The sequence below is a fragment of the Clarias gariepinus genome, chromosome 2 (assembly GCF_024256425.1).
Source record: "Clarias gariepinus isolate MV-2021 ecotype Netherlands chromosome 2, CGAR_prim_01v2, whole genome shotgun sequence".
Taxonomy (NCBI): domain Eukaryota; kingdom Metazoa; phylum Chordata; class Actinopteri; order Siluriformes; family Clariidae; genus Clarias; species Clarias gariepinus.
Genome location: NC_071101.1, coordinates 19,700,816 through 19,722,268, shown reverse-complemented (window position 1 = coordinate 19,722,268; position 21,453 = coordinate 19,700,816). Strand labels below are relative to the sequence as shown.

General features: G+C 41.5%; 1 protein-coding gene across 2 annotated transcripts in view; it reads left to right on the top strand.

Annotated features, from left to right (window-relative positions):
• The window catches only part of LOC128505614 (receptor-type tyrosine-protein phosphatase eta-like), an 81,910-nt gene that overhangs the window by 47,667 nt on the left and 12,790 nt on the right, over nucleotides 1–21,453 (top strand). The window contains exons 1-2 of one of the 2 annotated variants that reach the window (XM_053476149.1): nucleotides 6,493–6,619; nucleotides 6,837–7,097. The exons of the other annotated variant lie outside the window; for it this stretch is intronic. Of the exons in view, the coding sequence (XP_053332124.1) occupies nucleotides 6,508–6,619; nucleotides 6,837–7,097 (373 nt within the window). The 5' untranslated portion in view covers nucleotides 6,493–6,507. Of the gene's footprint in view, nucleotides 1–6,492; nucleotides 6,620–6,836; nucleotides 7,098–21,453 lie in introns of those variants that run through there. 2 annotated transcript variants of the gene reach the window in all.

Genomic DNA, 21,453 nt, shown 5'->3' with positions numbered 1-21,453 from the left:
AATTGCCTGTGTGTGTGTGTGTGTGTGTGTATGCTAGGTGCCATACAGTTTACTGGCATGCCATCTAAAATGTATTTTCATCTTGCAATCATGTTTCTCAGCATAGAATTTGGATCCACCGCGACCCTAAACATAACATGCTTTTTGAAGATATCTGAATGCATGATTTTTTAATTAGCTGTTTGTAATATAACCTGTACTCACAGGACCTGACTTGACAAGTGACCTCAGTGTGATTGAAATTACAACAACCTCATTGTTTCTGAACTGGACTGAACCGATAGGAAAAAGATCTTTCTTTAAAGTACAGTGGAGCAATGGCAGCATCACTTTGAATTCAACAACCTCAAACACTTCCTTTAACATTACTGATCTCAATCCTGGAGTCAGTTACACCTTCCTCATATCTGCTGTTGCTGCAGATAATATAACAGAAGGAGAAATGATTGATCTTTCAGCTTATACAAGTATGTTTTAGAGAATTTTCTTATCATTGGATGACAAAAGTAATTTCTGAACAAAGTTAACGTTAATGGATTTCTTTTGCCTTCACAGAGCCTGACACTGTTAGCAATCTTACAGTAGTTAATGTTACAACCTCCTCTATATTACTGTCCTGGACTCAGTCAATGGGGAAAATCTTTCATTATGTAATCCAATATGAGAATAACAATACAACAATCACTAACACTGCAGAAAGCACCATGATTAACATAACTGATCTGACTCCTGGAGTGCAGTACACGTTCAGAGTGTTTGCGGTTGCTGGAGATAATAAAACTGAAGGAAATTACAGCTGCATATCTGCCTACACAAGTAAGACATGTTAGAAGTAAGAGCTGAATGTCATATGTAATTTGCTATCAGAGCTGCATGGTGCAGTAGGTATTGTTACATGATCGTCACAGTTCCATGCTGTGTTCAGGTTGCTGTTTTTGTGGAGTTTCTACTGTATGCATGTTCTCTATGAATCTGCATGGTTACTTCCAGGTTTCCCCTGTTTCCTCAAACCTCCCACAGTCATGCTTGTGCCGTGACTGGCTATTATTAATTGCCTCTGTGTGTGTTTTTGTGTTTGTGTGTGTGTATATGCATAATGCCATATAGTTTATTGGCATGCTATCTAAAATGTATTTTCACCTTGTACTCATGTTCTTCAGCATAGACTGTTGATCCACCACGACTCTGAACATAACATGCTTTTTGAAGATATCTGAATGCATGAAATTTGTTTATTAGCTGTTTGTAATGGTCTCTAACCTGTACTTACAGAGCCTGACTTGGCAAGTAACCTCAGTGTGACTGAAATTACAATAAGCTCATTGTTTCTGAACTGGACTGAACCAATAGGAAAAAGATCTTTCTTTAAAGTACAGTGGAGCAATGAGAGCATCACTTTAAATTCAACAACCTCAAACACTTCCTTTAACATTACTGATCTCAATCCTGGAGTCAATTACACCTTCCTCATATCTGCTGTTGCTGCAGATAATATAACAGAAGGAGAAGTGATTGGTCTTTCAGCTTATACAAGTATGTTTCAGAGAATATGTTTTGTCTTCTCACTGGATGGTAAACAGGTTTTCTGAAAAGAGTTAATGTTAATTGATTTCTTTTGCCTTCACAGAGACTGACACTGTTAGCAATCTTACAGTAGTTAATGTTACAACCTCCTCTATATTACTGTTCTGGACTCAGTCAATGGGGAAAATCTCTTATTATGTAATCCAATATGAGAATAACAATACAACAATCAATAACACGGCAGAAAGCACCATGATTAACATAACTGATCTGACTCCTGGAGTGCAGTACACGTTCAGAGTGTTTGCAGTTGCTGGAGATAATAAAACTGAAGGAATTTACAACTCCATATCTGCCCACACAAGTAAGACATAAGTTAAAAAGTAAAAGCTCAATATCGTAAAAAGATTTGCTATTATGGCGGCATGGTGGTGCAGCAGATAGCTGTGTTTTGGTTACTGTATTTGTGGAGTTTTTACTGTATGCATGTTCTCCGTGTATCTGCATGGCATCCAGGTTTCCCTGTTTCTTCCAACCTCCAAAAACCATTTGTGTGGGTTGACTGGCTAAACTTAATTGCCTCTGTGAATATGTGTGTGCATGGTGGCCAACAATATACTTGCATTCTATCTAAAGTGTATTTCCATCTTGTACTTGTTTTCTCAGTATAGACTTTGGATCCACCACGACTCTGAATATAACATGCTTATTGAAGATGTGAAATAATGAAATTTGTTTTTAGCTGTTTGTAATGGTCTCTAACCAGTTTAGTGTGTAAATATTAACTTGAAGCCCATTTATGCCATGAGTAAAAACATAACCAGGTTATGGAAGGGTTGGCAGAAAGTGGGTAGAAGTTTCTCTATTTTCATAGTTTTTTAGTTTCAAGTTTATGTATTGTAACAGGTTCGACCCTTTGTTGCACAGGCAGGATACGAGGCGAGGGCTCATGGGGAAAAAAGGGTAATTAATAATAAATAGAACAGGAAAGGGTTAAAAGGAGGGAGGATGGAAAGAAAGGGAAGGAATGTTGTGCACGTGCAGGTCTGAGCATTGGGCAAAGTGCCAGCGTGGGCCCGCGTGGACAGATGCTTCTGCACAGTTCGCTTGCGCTGACTCTCCTCTCGGCGGACAGCCGGACTGGCCCCGCCCAGCTCTCTCTGTGGGCGTGGCCTCAGACAGGAGTCCTCTTTGACATCCAGCGGGAACAGGGACAGTGACATGTACCTCCTTGTGGCCCTGCTGCCGTGGAGGAAAAGGTCACGATATCTGACTCCATGTGAGAGCTGAAGAGCCACAGGAGCTCCGGCGGTGAGGTCGTGACTGTCCTTGTGGCGGAGATTAAAGGCGTACTCACCTTTTTGAAGTCCCTGAGGCTTGTTCTATTGCCCCGTGTGCATGCCGCTCTTCCACGTTGTAGTGCATACATCGCACTTACACCTTTTAGTAAGATCCAGTTGCACACCTAGGGGAGCAGAAGGGGAGGCCGCCTAGCTAGTGAGCTTTAGAGTAAGCAAAGAGCGATATTAGATTTGGGCGCATGCCCATCACAGGCGCATGCAATGACAGTAGCCATTAACAATTTTTTTTTCTTAGTGAGAATACAAATGCTCAAAGGTAATGCTATTATTTTTGGCATTTTAGATATGTTTCTGTTACGTCGTGTGGTATAGAGAGCCGCACCACGAGATGTTTTTAATGGCAAGAGCCCTGATGCAGGACTTTAGAGGGGAACAGCGAAATAGGAGGCTGTGAGAGTGCTTGTGATGCGCACGGGAAGACCTTCCTGTTTGGAGATGGCGTGGGATTATTAATTAAGAGAACTCAAAAGGAAACAAATGAAAACTAATAACACAAAATAAACAGAGCTTCGCTGTCTACGTGAGGACGGACGGTGCTCTGGAAAACAAAACATGAACTTTATCCTCTCGGGGTGTTTGCCCTTACCGAGGATTTATTAAGAGAGAGTGGTTGTGTTTTTTATGCAAACTTAATACTTAACCTGAGAGTGCACACTACACAGCTGTGTGACGCCCTCTTTCTCTCTCTCTCTCTCTCTCTCCCCGGCGTCTTAAGGGGGCAGAGGCTGGGGCTTTACCTCTGTCTGTTTCTTTGCGCGCTTGTCTTTTCTTTGTCTTTGGCCCTAATACCTTACCGGTGCTACCTAAATGATCGCACGAAGTGCGGAGGTATCAGGACCCTTATATAGACATGCCGCTAGGTGCGGTCTTTCTAGGCTGATTGCGGCGTTGCCTGGCAACCACGTGTCTATAAATGGCCGCGCCTTTGCCTGTTTAGGACGTTCCAAACAGTGCAAAGCATTTTTGGGTGGCTCTGCCCCTCTTGAGACCCGCATCGTTACAGTTAAACTTTTGCATTGTTCACCATAGTACCTCTAATCATACAATTTTTATACTAAACAGGTAACACACTATGGCAAATCCTATTAATCTAGACAACATTTTCAATTGCCGGTCATTATGTTTAAACTATATCATTATTTATTCAAACCTGTTTTCACAAAGCTCAATGTTTTAACACCTGTATTAAGCAAATAAAGCAAATTAATAATGTTTGTTTCATGTAGATTAATGTATTTTCTTAACACTGCGCTCTCTAACTTGTACTCACAGAGCCTGATGTTGCACGTGACCTCAGTGTGACTGAAATTACAATAAGCTCATTGTTTCTGAACTGGACTGAACCAATAGGAAAAAGATCTTTCTTTAAAGTACAGTGGAGCAATGAGAGCATCACTTTAAATTCAACAACCTTAAACACTTCCTTTAACATTACTGATCTCAATCCTGGAGTCAGTTACACCTTCCTCATATCTGCTGTTGCTGCAGATAATATAACAGAAGGAAAAACGATTGGTCTTTCAGCTTATACAAGTATGTTTCAGAGAATTGTCTTCTAATTGGATGACAAAAGGAATTTCTAAACAAAGTTAATGTTAATGGATTTTTTTTTTGCCTTCACAGAGCCTGACACTGTTAGCAATCTTACAGTAGTTAATGTTACAACCTCCTCTATATTACTGTCCTGGACTCAGTCAATGGGGAAAATCTCTTATTATGTAATCCAATATGAGAATAACAATACAACAATCAATAACACTGCTGAAAGCACCATGATAAACATAACTGATCTGACTCCTGGAGTGCAGTACACGTTCAGAGTGTTTGCAGTTGCTGGAGATAAAAAAACAAACGGAAATTACAGCTGCATATCTGCCTATACAAGTAAGACATGTTAGAAGTAATAAATGAATATCTTAAGTAATTTGCTACTGGAGCTCCATGAGGGTGCAGAGGATAGAGTTACATGATGCTCACAGTTCCATGCAGTGTTTAGTTTGCTGTCTTTGTGAAGTTTCTCCTCTATGCACGTTCTCCATGTATCTGCATGGTCATTACCAGGTTTTCCCGTTTCCTTCCAAAGTAATTTGTGTGGGTTGACTGATTAATCGTAATTGTCTATGTGTGTGCGCATGTGTGCGTGTGTGTATGTGTTCATCGTGCCATACAGTACACTAGCATGCCATCTAGATGGTATATTTTTATTTTGTTTCTCTTAGCATAGACTTTGTATTAACCACAACTCTGAACATAACATGCTCTTTAAAGTTGTCTGAATGCATGAAATTTGTAATTTGCTGTTTGTGATGGTCTCTACTCTGTACTCACAGAGCCTGATGTTGCAAGTGACCTCAGTGTGACTGATATTACAACATTCTGAATGACTAATTCTGTAACTTTATTTGGTCTTGTTTAACCAATACAATGTTAATAGTATTCCAAAAATATTAAAATTACATTAAAAATTTTATGAACAGCTTGTGGTACTATATTCTTTAAATAATTTTAATTTGATTTTGATTATGGGTTTAATACAGTTAAGGCTATGAGGAATACAGCTTGAGCTCTACTGGCCATGCGCACATCAATCTAAAGTTTTTTTTTTCTCTCACTGTACAAATGAGCATTTATAGGCTATATAATAAAAATAAATATTGTTTATGATGAAAAATTAGAGTAAACTATTTTTATTATAAAATAAACAATCCAAAAGTATACATGTTGTACAGTATATGAAAAAAATATATATTTTTTTTATACAACATATTTATTTTCATATTGCTTATTTTATTTTATTGTCTCATGTAATTTGTAATTTGTAAACCATTAACCTATGAATTTATATTCTAATAAAATATTTGATAGCAAATCCATGGCAGGGGGGCATTTTAGCGCATAACACCCCGGTAACACTGCGTGTGTGTGTTTTTTTGTGTGTGTGTGTGTATGCATGGTGCCATACAGTATACCGGCATGCCATCTAAAATGTATTTTCATTTTGCAATCATGTTTCTCAGCATAGAATTTGGATCCACCACGACCCTAAACATAACGTGCTTTTTGAAGATATCTGAATGCATGATTTTTTTATTAGCTGTTTGTAATATAACCTGTATTCACAGAGCCTGACTTGACAAGTGACCTCAGTGTGATTGAAATTACAACAACCTCATTGTTTCTGAACTGGACTGAACCGATAGGAAAAAGATCTTTCTTTAAAGTACAGTGGAGCGATGGCAACATCACTTTGAGTTTAACAACCTCAAACACTTCCTTTAACATTACTGATCTCAATCCTGGAGTCAGTTACACCTTCCTCATATCTGCTGTTGCTGCAGATAATATAACAGAAGGAGAAGTGATTGGTCTTTCAGCTTATACAAGTATGTTTCAGAGAATTGTCTTCTAATTGGATGACAAAAGGAATTTCTAAACAAAGTTAATGTTAATGGATTTTTTTTTTGCCTTCACAGAGCCTGACACTGTTAGCAATCTTACAGCAGTTAATGTTACAACCTCCTCTATATTACTGTCCTGGCCTCAGTCAACGGGGAAAATCTCTTATTATGTAATCCAATATGAGAATAACAATACAACAATCAATAACACTGCTGAAAGCACCATGATAAACATAACTGATCTGACTCCTGGAGTGCAGTACACGTTCAGAGTGTTTGCAGTTGCTGGAGATAATAAAACTGAAGGAATTTACAACTCCATATCTGCCTACACAAGTAAGACATATGTTGGAAATACTGGCAGAATATAATAAGTAATTCTATTATTGCTGCATGGTGGTGCAACAGTTAGTGTTACATGATGTTAACTGTTTCAGAATTTGAATTTACCATGACCCTGAACATTATGACATTACTGAAGTTTACTGAAGATGACTGAATGCATGAGATTTGTTATTAGCTGTTTGTAATGGTCTCTAACCTGTACTCACAGATCCTGATGTTGCAAGTGACCTCAGTGTGACTGAAATTACAACAAGCTCATTGTTTCTGAACTGGACTGAACCGATAGGAAAAAGATCTTTCTTTAAAGTTCAGTGGAGCGTTGGCAGCATCACTTTGAGTTTAACAACCTCCAACACTTTCTTTAACTTTACTGATCTCAATCCTGGAGTCAGTTACACCTTCCTCATATCTGCTGTTGCTGCAGATAATATAACAGAAGGAGAAGCAATTAGTCTTTCAGCTTACACAAGTATGTTTCTAAGGTTTATCATGTGTTACTGTTTGAATTTCGGAGCAGTCGTCATGTACAGTAAATGGTCTTCTTTTACCTTCACAGAGCTCAACACTGTTATCAGTCTTTTAACAGTTAGTGGTACTGTACATCATGCATTGTATTGCTGCAGTAGACAGAGCCTATCTGGAAATATATTATGTAACCCAATATCAGATTTTTGGTATTACTGTGCTTTCTTAAGGACTATTGAAAGCATTAAAATACAAACTAATCTGACTTCCAAATGCAGTACATTTATAAGTACACAAAGTTTTCCATGAGTAATAGCATAACTTATCATTTTAATATTTGCATAAGTTTTTTTTCCAGCTTTAATTTCTTTTGAAGTCACTGTTCATGTATCCACTAACCTCTTCATTCCTTTTGAGCTTAGTCTGGATTCAGATGCTCAGTGCCCATTGTTTTGTTTGGACATTACAATATGTTAAATTAATGTATTGTTAAACATATGTTTAATCATAATTTTTTTATACAAGACAGTTAACCCTTTATTACCAATCTTAGTACTCTAGGTAACATTTTTATTTGCCAGTTTTAACTTCCAGTTGTCCACCTTCACTTCAACACTACAAACAATAAACAACAAAACATATACTTTAAAGAAATATCTTAAATTAAGATAGTACAGTACAGGTAGTGTACAGTTCCCTTTCAAAGGCTACTCTCAATGCTGCGTGAAAACGCTATGGGAAACATCTTGTCATGTTGCCGGTTGTAAGGCATGTGTGTATCAAACACGCCAAATTTTGGCTTATATAACCTCGGTCGGGTGACGTCATCTGATGAGACGCACCTGCAGGTTATAAATAGGAGTGAACCTGAAACATTCCTCAGATCTTTTGTCTTCACTGACCTTGTTGTGTATGCGTGTGTGTTTAAACCAGCAAAATAAGAATGTGTTTAACTCACCGATATGGCAGAGTTTTAATTGAGATATCCCTTATGTTGTTCTGTCCAGTCAATCTCTGACACACGGAGAATGGAAACCCCACCCCAAAATAGTCAGTCAATCTGAGAGAGATTTCAGGTAGAAGAGGTGGACCTCTTTGCCTTGCAAGATCAGCAAATGTCCCCTTTACTACTCTCTGACTCTTCCAGCTACCCCGGGTCTGAACGCTGTGGCCCGTACATGGCCCTGGTTACGCCTTTATGTGCTTTTCCTGATAGCTCTGCTCCCGGGAGTCTTGGCAAGGGTCCATCAACAGTGTTTGCGCCTCTTATCGCTAGCACCCTGTTGGCTGACCAGAGTGTGGTTCTCGGATCTAGTATCCCTCTTCAACGGCTCACTATGGGTGATTCCAATGAGGTGGGATCTTCTGTCTCAGGGGATGATATTTCATCCCCGGCCCGAGTTTTGGAACCTTCACGTTCAGTCCCTGAACGGGACCAACTAAGTCAAGCTGGTCTTTCAGCCAGCATAATTAAGACTATTCTAAGTGCTAGGGCTCCCTCCCCTAGAAGAGCTTATGCCCTCAAATGGAATGTATTTGAAAGTTGGTGCATGACGAAGCAGGTAGACCCAGTCCACTGTCGAATTATTTCAGTGCTGGAGTCTCTGCAGGAAAAATTGTTCTCGGGCTTGTGCCCTGGTACCCTCAGGACGTACGTAACTGCTATTTCAGCCTGCCACGTCCTGATTGGTGGGGTTACTGTGACACGGTCTATTTTGTGGGTTTTATCTATCATGCTCGAAGAGCCAATTGACACCCCTTTTTTTTTTAATCACTAGAGTCAGTGCCTTAGGTTTCTGACCTTTAAGATGGTTTTTCTAATGGCTGTTACCTCTCTGAGAGGATTGGAGATCTGTCAGTCTCCCCATCCTACCTAGATTTTGCCCCTGGGCTAGTCAGGGCCATTTTGCATCCTCACTGAACTATCTTCCGAAAGTTCCATTCTCAACATGCACCCTATTGTTTTTGAAGCCTTCTGTCCTCTGCCTTTTACAGCTTCGGAGCAAGAAAGACTTACTGTGTCCAGTACGTGCTTTTCAGATTTACGTCCACCGCATCAGCCAATGGCATAAGTCAGAGCAGCTTTTACATGTTTTGGGGCCGCAACCTGGAGGGGGGGGGCGTGGACCTTTCCACACACATTTGTTAGATTTTATAATCTGGATGTTCATGCCACTCTGGGCTCACAGGTCCTCGAGTCAGCTTCCCAGATATAGTTCTGAGACCTTCTCGGCCACGCTACACAACCTTGGAGTCCAGACACTTGCAGTGCGGCCGCGTTGGTATTCTTGTTCCCTTGGCGTTTTCACGCAGCATCAAGTGTAGCCTTTGAAAGGGAACGTCTCAGATTATTTTGCTGTAACCCTGTTCCCTGACAAGGCGGGAACAAGATGCTGCATCCCAATGCCGCACTGCCTACGTGACCGGACGTCCATTCAGACAAATCAATCTGAGGAATGTTTCCGGTTCACTCCTATTTATAACCTGCAGGTGCGTCTCATCAGATGACGTCACCTGACCGAGGTTATATAAGCCAAAATTTGGCGTGTTTGATACACACATGCTTTACAACCGGCAACATGACAAGATGTTTCCCATAGCATTTTCACGCAGCATCTCGTTCCCGCCTTTTCAGGGAACAGGGTTACAGCAAAGTAACCCGAGATGTTACTAAAGAACATTCACTACACTTCACCACAAAACTTCTCTATGGCTCAATTCCTGTGTTTTTCTTTTCACCCTTAGCCTGGCTCTTCTCTGCTTCTTATTTACAAAAGGCAATTTTTTTGGCTTTGTTTGACTCTAACTCTAACTCAAACCGGCCTGACCATGTACTTAAAAAAAAAAAAAATTCAAAATTAAAATTTTATTTGTCACATACACAGTCATACACAGTACGATATGCAGTGAAATGCTTATACGACCGCCGATGACCTTAAAAATAAAAAAAAAAAAAAAAAACTATATATAAGGAATAAATATTAATAAAAGAAATAACATAAAATACAAAGGAAAATAAATGTAGCTAGTAAAATTAACAACTGTACAAATAAGGGCATGTAAAAATAATAGAATATAGGAATATGGGGGGAAATATATATATAATTTTTTTTAAAGTGTTTTAAAGTGGCATTGAAATGTCTTAAAGTGTCAGACTGGCAAAGTGTCATGTGCAATAGCAGGTAAACATGTATTGTATAAAGTGACATGTGCAATGGCTTCAGATATGTAAATATGTATTGCATGAATGTGTCCATGATTGTCCAGTCAGTGTCAATGTTTAAAAGACATTAACTCCTGTGTGGTTTGATGTGATTGAGAGACCTTATTGCCTGCGGGAAGAAGCTCCTCCTCAGTCTCTCTGTGTTGGCCTTCAGGGAGCGGGATCCGCAACAGAGAAAACAGACCATTGTTGGGATGGCTGAGGTCCTTCACAATCTTCCACGCCTTGGTCCAGCACGGCTTGCTGTCGATCAAGTGCAGGTCAGGGAGCTCGGTGCGGATGATGTGCTCAGCTGATCGCACCACCCTCTGTAGAGCTCGTCTGTCCTGCATGGTGCTGTTTCCAAACCAGGTCGTAATGTTTCCCGTCAGGATGCTCTCTATGGTACAGGAGTAGAAATTCCTGAGCACCTTAGAGGGCAGTCTAAAGTCTCACAAGCGTCTGAGGTGGTAGAGACGCTGCCGGGCCTTTTTTACCACGGTGTTGATGTGACAGGACCATGACAGGTCCTGCGTGATGTGAACACCGAGGTATCGGAAGCTGTCCACTCTCTCCACTGGGTTCTCATTGATGATGGGGGTCTGGTAGTTCCTCTCCTGCTTTGTACTAAAGTCCACTATCAGCTCCTTTGTCTTGCTGACGTTCAGGAGGAGATTGTTTCTCTGGCACCAGTTCTCCAGATTTACAATCTCCTCTAGGTAGGCCGACTCATCATTGTTGGTGATCAGGCCCACCACGACAGTCTCGTCAGCAAACTTGATGATGGCGGTAGAGTTGGTAGTGGCCACGCAGTCGTGGGTGTACAAAGAGTACAGCAGGGGGCTCAGAACACAACCCTGGGGGGCTCCAGTGCTGAGAGTGAGTGAGGCTGAGACATGTCCGCCCATCCTTACTGCCTGTGGTCTGCCAGTTAGGAAGTTGGAGATCCACTGGCACATAGATGAGCTGAGTCCCAGGTGCTCCAGCTTGGTGGTGAGTGTGGAGAGAATTATGGTATTAAATGCAGAGCTGTAGTCGATGAAGAGCATTTTCACATAATTCCCTTTTCTAGCGTCCAGGTGAGTGAGTGATGTGTGGAGGAGGTGAGAGATGGCATCATCAAAAGAACAGTTGGGGCGGTATCCAAACTGTAGTGGGTCGAGTGTGACTGGTAGTGAAGAAATGATGAAGTCTCTGACCAGGCGTTCAAAGCACTTCATCACTACTGAGGTGAGAGCTACAGGGCGATAGTCATTAAGAGAAGCAGGTTGAGGTTTCTTTGGGACAGGAACAATAATGGACTCTTTGAAGCATGTGGGGATCACCAACTGAGATAAAGAGATGTTGAATATTTCAGTGAACACAGGTGCTAGCTGGTCTGCGCAGGCTCTGAGGATACGGCCTGAGATGCCGTCTGGTCCTGCTGCTTTCCTGGTGTTCACTCTCTTGAAGGCTCTCCTCACGTCATGCTCGGTGATGATGAACGCGCTTCCGGCGCTGGCAGTGACTTCCTGTCTGCAGCCGTTAGCATTAGCATCGCTAGCGTCTTTAGCTGCAGCCTCGAAGCGAGCATAGAAAGTGTTCAGCTCGTCTGTCAGAGTCACGTCCGCGTTCGTCACACCGGTTGTTGGTTCTTTATAGTCCGTAATTGTCCTTAATCCCTGCCATAGGCTCCTAGAGTCACTCTGTTGGAGCTGTGACTCTAGTTTCCTCCCCTAGCGCTGCTTCACCTCTTTCACCGCCTTCCGGACGCTGTATGACAGAGCCTTGTACGGTTCCATGTCCCCCGACGCGAGTCCCGTGTTGTAGGCAGCGGTGCGAGATTTCAGAGCGTCGCGGATGGTTTTATCCACCCACGGCTTCTGGTTGGGAAACGTTATGATAGTCTTTTTCTCTACGGTATCGTCCGCTAATTTCCCAATGAATCCGACAACCGCTTCCGTAAACACGCTGACGTCAACATCGGAGCTGTTTCTGAACATGTCCCAGTCTGTGTCATCGAGTGCGTCCTGTAACACGGCCACCGATTGGTCCGTCCAGCGCGCGACCTCCCTCTGAACCGGAACTTCCTGTTTCAGCCTTTGTTTGTATTTTGGCATAAGGAAAATGGCGGCGTGGTCGGATTTACCAAACGGAGGGCGAGATTGTGCCTTGTAGCCGTCCTTGACTGTAGTGTAACAGTGGTCCAGTGTCCTTTCCTTGAGTACATTGTACACCAATAGAAACAAGAGTGTCTCTATCATAACTAATGTACTCCATGGTGGTAATTTTGCCGATTTTAAAACACTGAAAACTAACTTAAAAAACAAAAACAGAGAAAAGGTGGGTGGAGCTGTCGTGACGGCATCCGACCTCACCGGCGCCATCTTCAGCTCAGCTTAAGTTTGCCACTGTGTTTGACGGTCACTGATGTCACCCTATGATTGTTAAGTGACATTTGAATAAGTTTGTGGTCATCCATATCAGCAGAAATTAGTTTTTGCCCTTTCGTAGCTTTGTTGTCCCCATTGTCTGCTGTTTGATCTTGTTTTTGTGCACTGCTGTTTGAAATTTTGAGGATGGAAGTCACCTGATACTCACTGCATCCCTGTGCCAGTAAAGCCAAGATTGAACCCTTTTTTCCTCACTCAAAACTGTTCTTTTCTACTCTTTAGGCATTGTCAACGGTTATTTTCCAAATACTGTACCTTTGAGGTACTACTAGCACTGTTTTGCCGTCCATCTGGGTAAATTACAAGAGAAGTGTGATGATCACAACAGTGGTTTTAATCTTTTATTTACTAAGGAAGATTAAATTTTGGTGGTCAAATAATCATAAAACTGAATGAGATGTGCTTGTGTTGGATTTCAACAAATATATGTATACATTGCTGACAGAACAATTTCAGACATTTTCAGGTTTTCCACAGTTTGTGTCAGGACGCTGGTCACGGAAAGGCGTGATGTCCGTCGGTGCGTAGAGGCGGGTCCAAACGCAGGTGCAGGAACGAGGCGTTGTCTGGTCGAGGATGAGTGAAAGCGAGCAGAGCAGATAAATCCGTCAGCGTGGTGTCTGTGCCGAGACGTGAAGATAAGCCGTAGTCAAGAGAGCGCGCGTTGAGTCGGGAGCCATGTAATCCGTCAGCGTAGCAATCAAATCAGAATCGAAAGGCGAGGAAGGGAAAAACGAGAATCGGAAACAAACTTGGCAACGTGAGGGCTATCAAATTAAACGCGAGAAAACTGGTACAATGGGACACAATAATCTGGCGAGGATCCAGTGCGCTGCGCTTCCTTATAAGCACAGATAAATCAGCGCTGAATGAGAAACCGGTGTGCAGGCGGGGCGGAGCGGGGGCGTGGAAGTGACATGACAGCGTGGGAAAACAAGGGCGCGTAATGAGGAGCTTGACAGCGTGGGAAAGGAAATGTCAATTGACAAGAGCGGTCTTAGATCAGCGCGGAGCGCTGAGAGCATGACAGTTTGTTGTTTCAGACTTATCTTAAAATGCATTCATATTCTTTTATTTTCATCATTCTATGCACAGACGTCATGGTTAGAGGATTGTAGACGAGGCATATGTGTAGAGGTTAAAACGTTTAATGAATTAAAGCAAACATAAACTAAACATAAACTATGAATTAAAGAGGGCCAAAATAATGACATGAAGCATGGTTAGCAAAATGACACAGGTAAAAAAAAAAAACTGTACAAAAACAGAGGCAAGAGAAGTCTGAACATAGGATTATTTATAACAAAACAAATTTGCAAACTCGGCTCAGGTGAGCACTCTATCACCTGACTGAGGTGCACTCTAGGAAATGCAGTCCAAACCAAACTAAGTCTCTGGGCAAAAGGTGCCCTCTAGGGGTCATTCCTGACAACAGCATGCTGAAGCCTACTGGATTCTAGGGCAGTTTCAGTGTTGCATAAAGTTTCTTGTATACAGATCTGTATCTTGACAAAAACCTTTTACTTTATCATTGTTAAGTATATGTGTTGAATAATGAGGAAAAAATTATGTGAATACATTTTAAGATGTGTGTGAACACTTTTTGTACCTTTAGTACCTTTTGACAGCTGTACAGGGTTTTGGCGTTGCATAGAGCAACCATTAAACCAGAAAGCATGGTCATGTTTATAAATTTAATGCTTATAACAGCGCAAAATAATATGGCATATTATTTTAAAATAGAATGCTGTTTGATTACAGGTGCCTAAACCAATAGGGATGCATATAAACTGGAGTTATTACACATTAATTACCCCAAGATTTCTGAATGCATGAAATTTGTTATTAGCTGTTCGTAATTGTCTCCAACTTGTACTCACAGAGCCTTCTGTTGTACGTGACCTTAATGTGACTGAAATTACAACAAGCTCAGTGTTTCTGAACTGGACTGAACCGATAGGAAAAAGATCTTTCTTTAAAGTACAGTGGAGCAATGGCAGCATCACTTTGAATTCAACAACCTCAAACACTTCCTTTAACATTACTGATCTCAATCCTGGAGTCAGTTACACCTTCCTCATATCTGCTGTTGCTGCAGATAATATAACAGAAGGAGAAATGATTGATCTTTCAGCTTATACAAGTATGTTTTAGAGAATTTTCTTATCATTGGATGACAAAAGTAATTTCTGAACAAAGTTAACGTTAATGGATTTCTTTTGCCTTCACAGAGCCTGACACTGTTAGCAATCTTACAGTAGATAATGTTACAACCTCCTCTATATTACTGTCCTGGACTCAGTCAATGGGGAAAATCTTTCATTATGTAATCCAATATGAGAATAACAATACAACAATCACTAACACTGCAGAAAGCACCATGATTAACATAACTGATCTGACTCCTGGAGTGCAGTACACGTTCAGAGTGTTTGCGGTTGCTGGAGATAATAAAACTGAAGGAAATTACAGCTGCATATCTGCCTACACAAGTAAGACATGTTAGAAGTAAGAGCTGAATGTCATATGTAATTTGCTATCAGAGCTGCATGGTGCAGTAGGTATTGTTACATGATCGTCACAGTTCCATGCTGTGTTCAGGTTGCTGTTTTTGTGGAGTTTCTACTGTATGCATGTTCTCTATGAATCTGCATGGTTACTTCCAGGTTTCCCCTGTTTCCTCAAACCTCCCACAGTCATGCTTGTGCCGTGACTGGCTATTATTAATTGCCTCTGTGTGTGTTTTTGTGTTTGTGTGTGTGTATACTGTATGCATGATGCCATACAGTTTATTGGCATGCCATCTAGAATGTATTTTCACCTTGTATTCATGTTCTTCAGCATAGACGTTTGATCCACCACGACTCTGAACATAACATGCTTTTTGAAGATATCTGAATGCATGAAATCTGTTTATGAGCTGTTTGTAATGGTCTCTAACCTGTACTTACAGAGCCTGACTTGGCAAGTTACCTCAGTGTGACTGAAATTACAATAAGCTCATTGTTTCTGAACTGGACTGAACCAATTGGAAAAAGATCTTTCTTTAAAGTACAGTGGAGCGATGGCAGCATCACTTTAAATTCAACAACCTCAAACACTTTCTTTAACATTACTGATCTTAAACCTGGAGTCAGTTACACCTTCCTGATATCTGCTGTTGCTGCAGATAATATAACAGAAGGAGAAGTGATTGATCTTTCAAGTTATACAAGTAGGTTTCACAAAGTATGTTTTGTCTTCTCACTGGATGGTAAACAGGTTTTCTGAAAAGAGTTAATGGTAATGGATTTCGTTTGCCTTCACAGAGCCTGACACTGTTAGCAATCTAACAGCAGTTAATGTTACAACCTCCTCTATATTACTGTTCTGGACTCCGTCAATGGGGAAAATCTCTTATTATGTAATCCGATTTGAGAATAACAGTACAACAATCACTAACACTGCTGAAAGCACCATGATTAACATAACTGATCTGACTCCTGGAGTGCAGTACACGTTCACAGTGTTTGCAGTTGCTGGAGATAATAAAACTGAAGGAATTTACGACTGCATATCTGCCTACACAAGTAAGACATAAGTTGGAAATAATAGCTGAATGTTTTAAGTTATTTGCTATTTGGCAGAGGTGGAAAGAGTAATACATTTTTGTACTCAAGTAAAAGTACTGGTACTTCTGTGAATTTTTCCTAAAGTACAAGTAAAGTTACCATTATAAAAATCTACTCAAGTAAAAGTAAAAAGTAGCTCATTAAACATTTACTCAGAGTAAAAGTTATCAATTTACATTTTTTAACAGTGGGGTGGGATGGGGGATTTAAGTGTAGTTCAAAAAAGACAAGCAGATATAAATCTCAAATTAGTTATTTTTAATTGAAGGAACATATTTGCATAATAAAGCTGTTGCCTTTCTTGTGCTTGAAATCAAAGTGGTCGCTTAAATATGCTGTGACTCTTTGCGCCGGATAGCCGAGATTTTAAAAACTACTCTAAAAAGTAGAAGTACACAAAAAAAACTACTCAATTACAGTAACAAAAGTAAATGTAATTCGTTACTTTTCACCTCTGCTATTTGGGCAGCATGGTGGTGCAGTATGTTGTGTTACATTATGTTCACAGCTCCATGCTGTGTTCAGGTTGCTGTCTTTCTGGAGTTTCTACTGTTTGCATCTTCTCCATATAGCTGCATGGTTATTCCAAGGTTTCCCCTGTTTCCTTAACCCTCCCACAGTCATGCTTGTGACGACTGGCTATTATTAAGTGTGTGTGTGTGCGTGCGTGCGTGCATGTGTATCTGTTTGAGTGTGTGTATGAGTGGCGCCATAAAATTTACTGTTGTCCCACCTAATGTGTATTTTCATCTTGTACTCGTTACTCTCGGAAATAGGCTTCAGACGAACAATTATTATTTGCTGTTTGTTATGGTCTTTAACCTGTACTCATAGAGCCTGATGTTGCAAGTGACCTCAGTGTGATTGAAATTTCAACAAGCTCATTGTTTCTGAACTGGACTGAACCGATAGGAAAAAGATCTTTCTTTAAAGTTCAGTGGAGCGTTGGCAGCATCACTTTGAATTCAACAACCTCAAACACTTCCTTTAACATTACTGATCTCAATCCTGGAGTCAGTTACACCTTCCTCATATCTGCTGTTGCTGCAGATAATATAACAAAAGGAGAAGTTTTTGGTCTTTCAGCCTATACAAGTATGTTTTAGACAATTGTCTTATAATTGGATGACAAAAGCAATTTCTGAACAAAGTTAATGTTAATGGATTTCTTTTGCCTTCACAGAGCCTGACACTGTTAGCAATCTTACAGTAGTGAATGTTACAACCTCCTCAATATTACTGTCCTGGACTCAGTCAATGGGGAAAATCTCATATTATGTAATCCAGTATGAGAAAAACAGTACAACAATCACTAACACTGCAGAAAGCACCATGATTAACATAACTGATCTGACTCCTGGAGTGCAGTACACATTCAGAGTGTTTGCAGTTGCTGGAGATAATAAAACTGAAGGAATTTACGACTGCATATCTGCCTACACAAGTAAGACATAAGATAAGATAAAATAAGATAAGATAAGATAAGATAAGAAAAGATAAACCTTTATGAGTCCCACAAGTGGGAAATTTGTTTTGCCACTGCAGCAAGTGGACAGTACAAAGTTAAAAATTAAGAAACGACAGAATAAAGTAAAATAAAATAAAAATGGGGGGGTGGGGGGAATAAATAAATAAAAAATACTAACGGTATAAATGTACTGTATACTATATAATCTGGCTATAGAATATGAACATCTGTGTAGTAAAAAAATATTTACATACATATATATTTAGACTATAAGTAAACACAGTTGACTAAGTAACATGTTTGTACTCAATATATATGTACTGTATACATTTACATTTAGGCATTTGGCAGACGCTCTTATCCAGAGCGACTTACTTTTTTTTTTTTTTTTTTTTATCTGATTACACATCTGAGCAGTTGATGGTTAATTACATACAGTGAGTGAGTAGACATACAAAGAGTGAGTGACAGGCATTTACAATAATATTCTAAATGTTCTAAATGTTAAATTGTGTGTCTTTGTTCGTTTGTGCATTTGCTTGTGTATATGTGGTCAGAAACTAAGTTGTACAGTCTGACAGCAGTTGGCAAGAAAGACTTGCAAAATCTCTCCTTCTCACATCATGGGTGCAGCAGCCTGCCACTGAAAGAGCTGCTCAGTGTTGTCAGATACTCCTGCAAGAGATGGGAGATGTTATCCAACATGAATGACAGCTTAGCCACCATTCTCCTGTCACTCACTACCTCCACTGGGTCCAGAGGGCATCCTAGAACAGAGCTGGCCCTCCGAATCAGCCTGTTCAGTCTCTTTCTGTCCCCAGCAGAGATGCAGCTGCCCCAACAGAGTCATAAAAGGACTTCAGGAGTGGGCCCTGCACTCCAAAAGACCTGAGCACAGCAGGTACTGTACAGCCTGCTCTGCCCTTTTTTATAAAGTGCATTTGAATTGTGAGTCCAGTCCAGTTTATTGTTCAGATGAACACCAAGGTACCTACAGTATAACTCTCCACAGACTCAATGACCATGCCTTGGATGTTCAGTGGTTGTAGTGGAGGATGTTTGTGCCTGCGAAAGTCTACCACCAGCTCTTTGGTTTTTCCAGTGTTGATCTGGAGGTAGTTCCTTGGCACCAGTCCACAAAGTCCTTGTTAAGTTCCCTGTACTCCTTGTCATCCCTGTCAGTGATGAGGCCGACAATTGCAGAGTCATTAGAGAACTTCTGCAGGAAGCAGTTGGTGGAGTTGTGAGTGAAGTCTGCAGTGTATATGGTGAAGAGGAACGGGCCCACAACCGTTCCCTGTGGAGGCCCCGTACTGCAGACCACCATGTCCGACACACAGCCCTGAGTTCTCACATACTGTGTTTGGTTAGTGAAGTAGTCCAATATCCATGTTGTGAGGTGATGATTCACTCCTGTATACTCCAGCTTGTCCCTCAGAATTGTGGGAAGGATGGTGTTGAAGGCACTGGAGAAATCAAATCAGGTGAGATAGGGAACGATGCAGTAGGTAAATTATCCTCTATTTCAGTGCCAGGCTGGTAAGCAAACTGAAGTGGGTCCAGTGATGAGCTCACCAGGGGCCGAAGCTGAGCCAGGACCAGTTGCTCCAGGGTCTTCATCAACTGGGATGTCAGAGCCACCGGCCTGTAGCTGTTTAGGTCCTTGGGATGTGGAGTCTTCGGCACTGGTACCACACAAGAGGTTTTCCAGATCTTTGGAACTCTTCCCAGCTTTAGGCTCATGTTGAAAATGAGCTCCATCACCCCACACAGTTGATCTGTGCAGAACCTGACAACTCTTGCGCTGATGCCGTCTGGACCTGCAGCCTTCCTGGCTTTGATCCTCTTGACCTGAACAGTTGAGAAAGACAGACTGGAGCTGTTTGTTGGATGTGTACTGGATGCTGTGGTAGAGGGTGGGGAAAAGTGAGCAGGATGTGTAGAGGAGGTGTAAACTGATCTTTGGGTCAGAGGTGGAACAGCAGCAGCGGGGGTGGGGGTGTCTGCAGCCAATGTTAAAGACATCCTAGAATAATCAAACCTGTTAAAGAAGTGATTCAGTTCATTTGCCCACCTCACATCCCCCATGGGCAGAGAGTTTTGATTTTTGTGGCCTGAGATGGTTCTGTGGCCTCTCCAGACTTCGCTAACATTGGTCCTTTGAAGCTAGTTTTCCATCTTCTGCCTATTGCAGTCTTTCCCATCCCTGATCAGTCCTTTGAGCTCTCTCTGCACCCTTTTTAGCTCCTCCTTGTCTTCAGATATGAAGGCCCTCCTCTTTTGCTTCAGGACTGGTTTTATTTCTGGTGTAAGTCATGGTTTGTTGTTTGAGAAGCACCGCACAGTCCTGGTGGGTTTGGTGTTATCCACACAGAAGTTATTGTAGTCCGTCCCGCAGGTGACAAGACTATCTATGTCCTCCCTGTGGTCGTCACAAAGCACCTTCCATGCAGTAGACTCAAAACAGTCCTTTAGAGCCTCTTCGCTCTCCTCCGACTATCTCTGCACTATGCGGGTGACTGGTGGCTCCCTGCGTACTAGGGGTTTGTACACAGGAGCAAGGTGCACCAGGTTGTGATCAGATCTTCCCAGGGGAGGGAGAGGTGATGAACTGTATGCTTCCTTTGTATTGGCATACAGTAAGTCCAATGTTTTATTGTCCCTGGTGGTGCATGTCACATACTGGGTGAAGGTGGGCAGTGTAGAGTCCAGTGATATATGTGAAGTCCCCAGATATTAAAAAAGGGCTCCTGGCGATTGCATTTGCAGTCTGCTGGCTACAGAGTGGAGAGAGTCACAGGCTGCCTCTGCGTTGGCCAAAGGTGGAACATACGCTGTTATCGCGAGTACATGCAAGAATTCCCGTGAAAGATACTAAGGACGCATGCTAATGGCTAATAGCTCAATGTCTCTCCTGCAGAGTTGTTCTTTCACAGTGATGTGCGCAAAGTTACACATCTGTCGTTCACAAACACTACCAGCCCCCCTCCTTTCCTCTTGCCACTCTTCCTCGTCCTGTCCGCTCGCTGCAGCTGGAAACCGGGCAGCGCTACGTTCGTGTCTGGTGTTAGCGGTGTTAGCCAGGACTCCATTAGCATCATGATGCTACACTGCCGGTACTCCCTCTGAGATCGGGTTAGCGCTGTTGCTCATTCATCTTATTTTCGAGAGATCTCACATTTCCCATGATTACAGAAGGGATAGATGGTCTGTAACGTCTCCTTCTCGGGCGATGACGCTTCCTTACAAAAATAAAAGGAAAATAAAAAAGAAGCTCAGGCTGCCGTTGCAGGCTGCCACACAGGGGGGCACCGGAAGTAATGCATGTTAAAAGTAAGAGCTGAATGTCATATGTAATTTGCTATCAGAGCTGCATGGTGCAGTGGGTAGTGTTACATGGTGTTTATTTACATGCTGCCTTTAGGTTACTGTCTTTGTGGAGTTTGTGTAGCCATGTTCTCCATGTATCTGCATGGTTAATTCCAGGTTTTCCTGTTTCCTCCAACCTCCCAGAGGCTAATATTAATTGTGTGCGGTACAATTTACTATTATATGTACAAGATGTATTTACATCTTGTACATATAGTATAACTAAAGAAGAACCATTCAAACCATGTATTCCATGGGTAATAGCATAATTGTGAAAG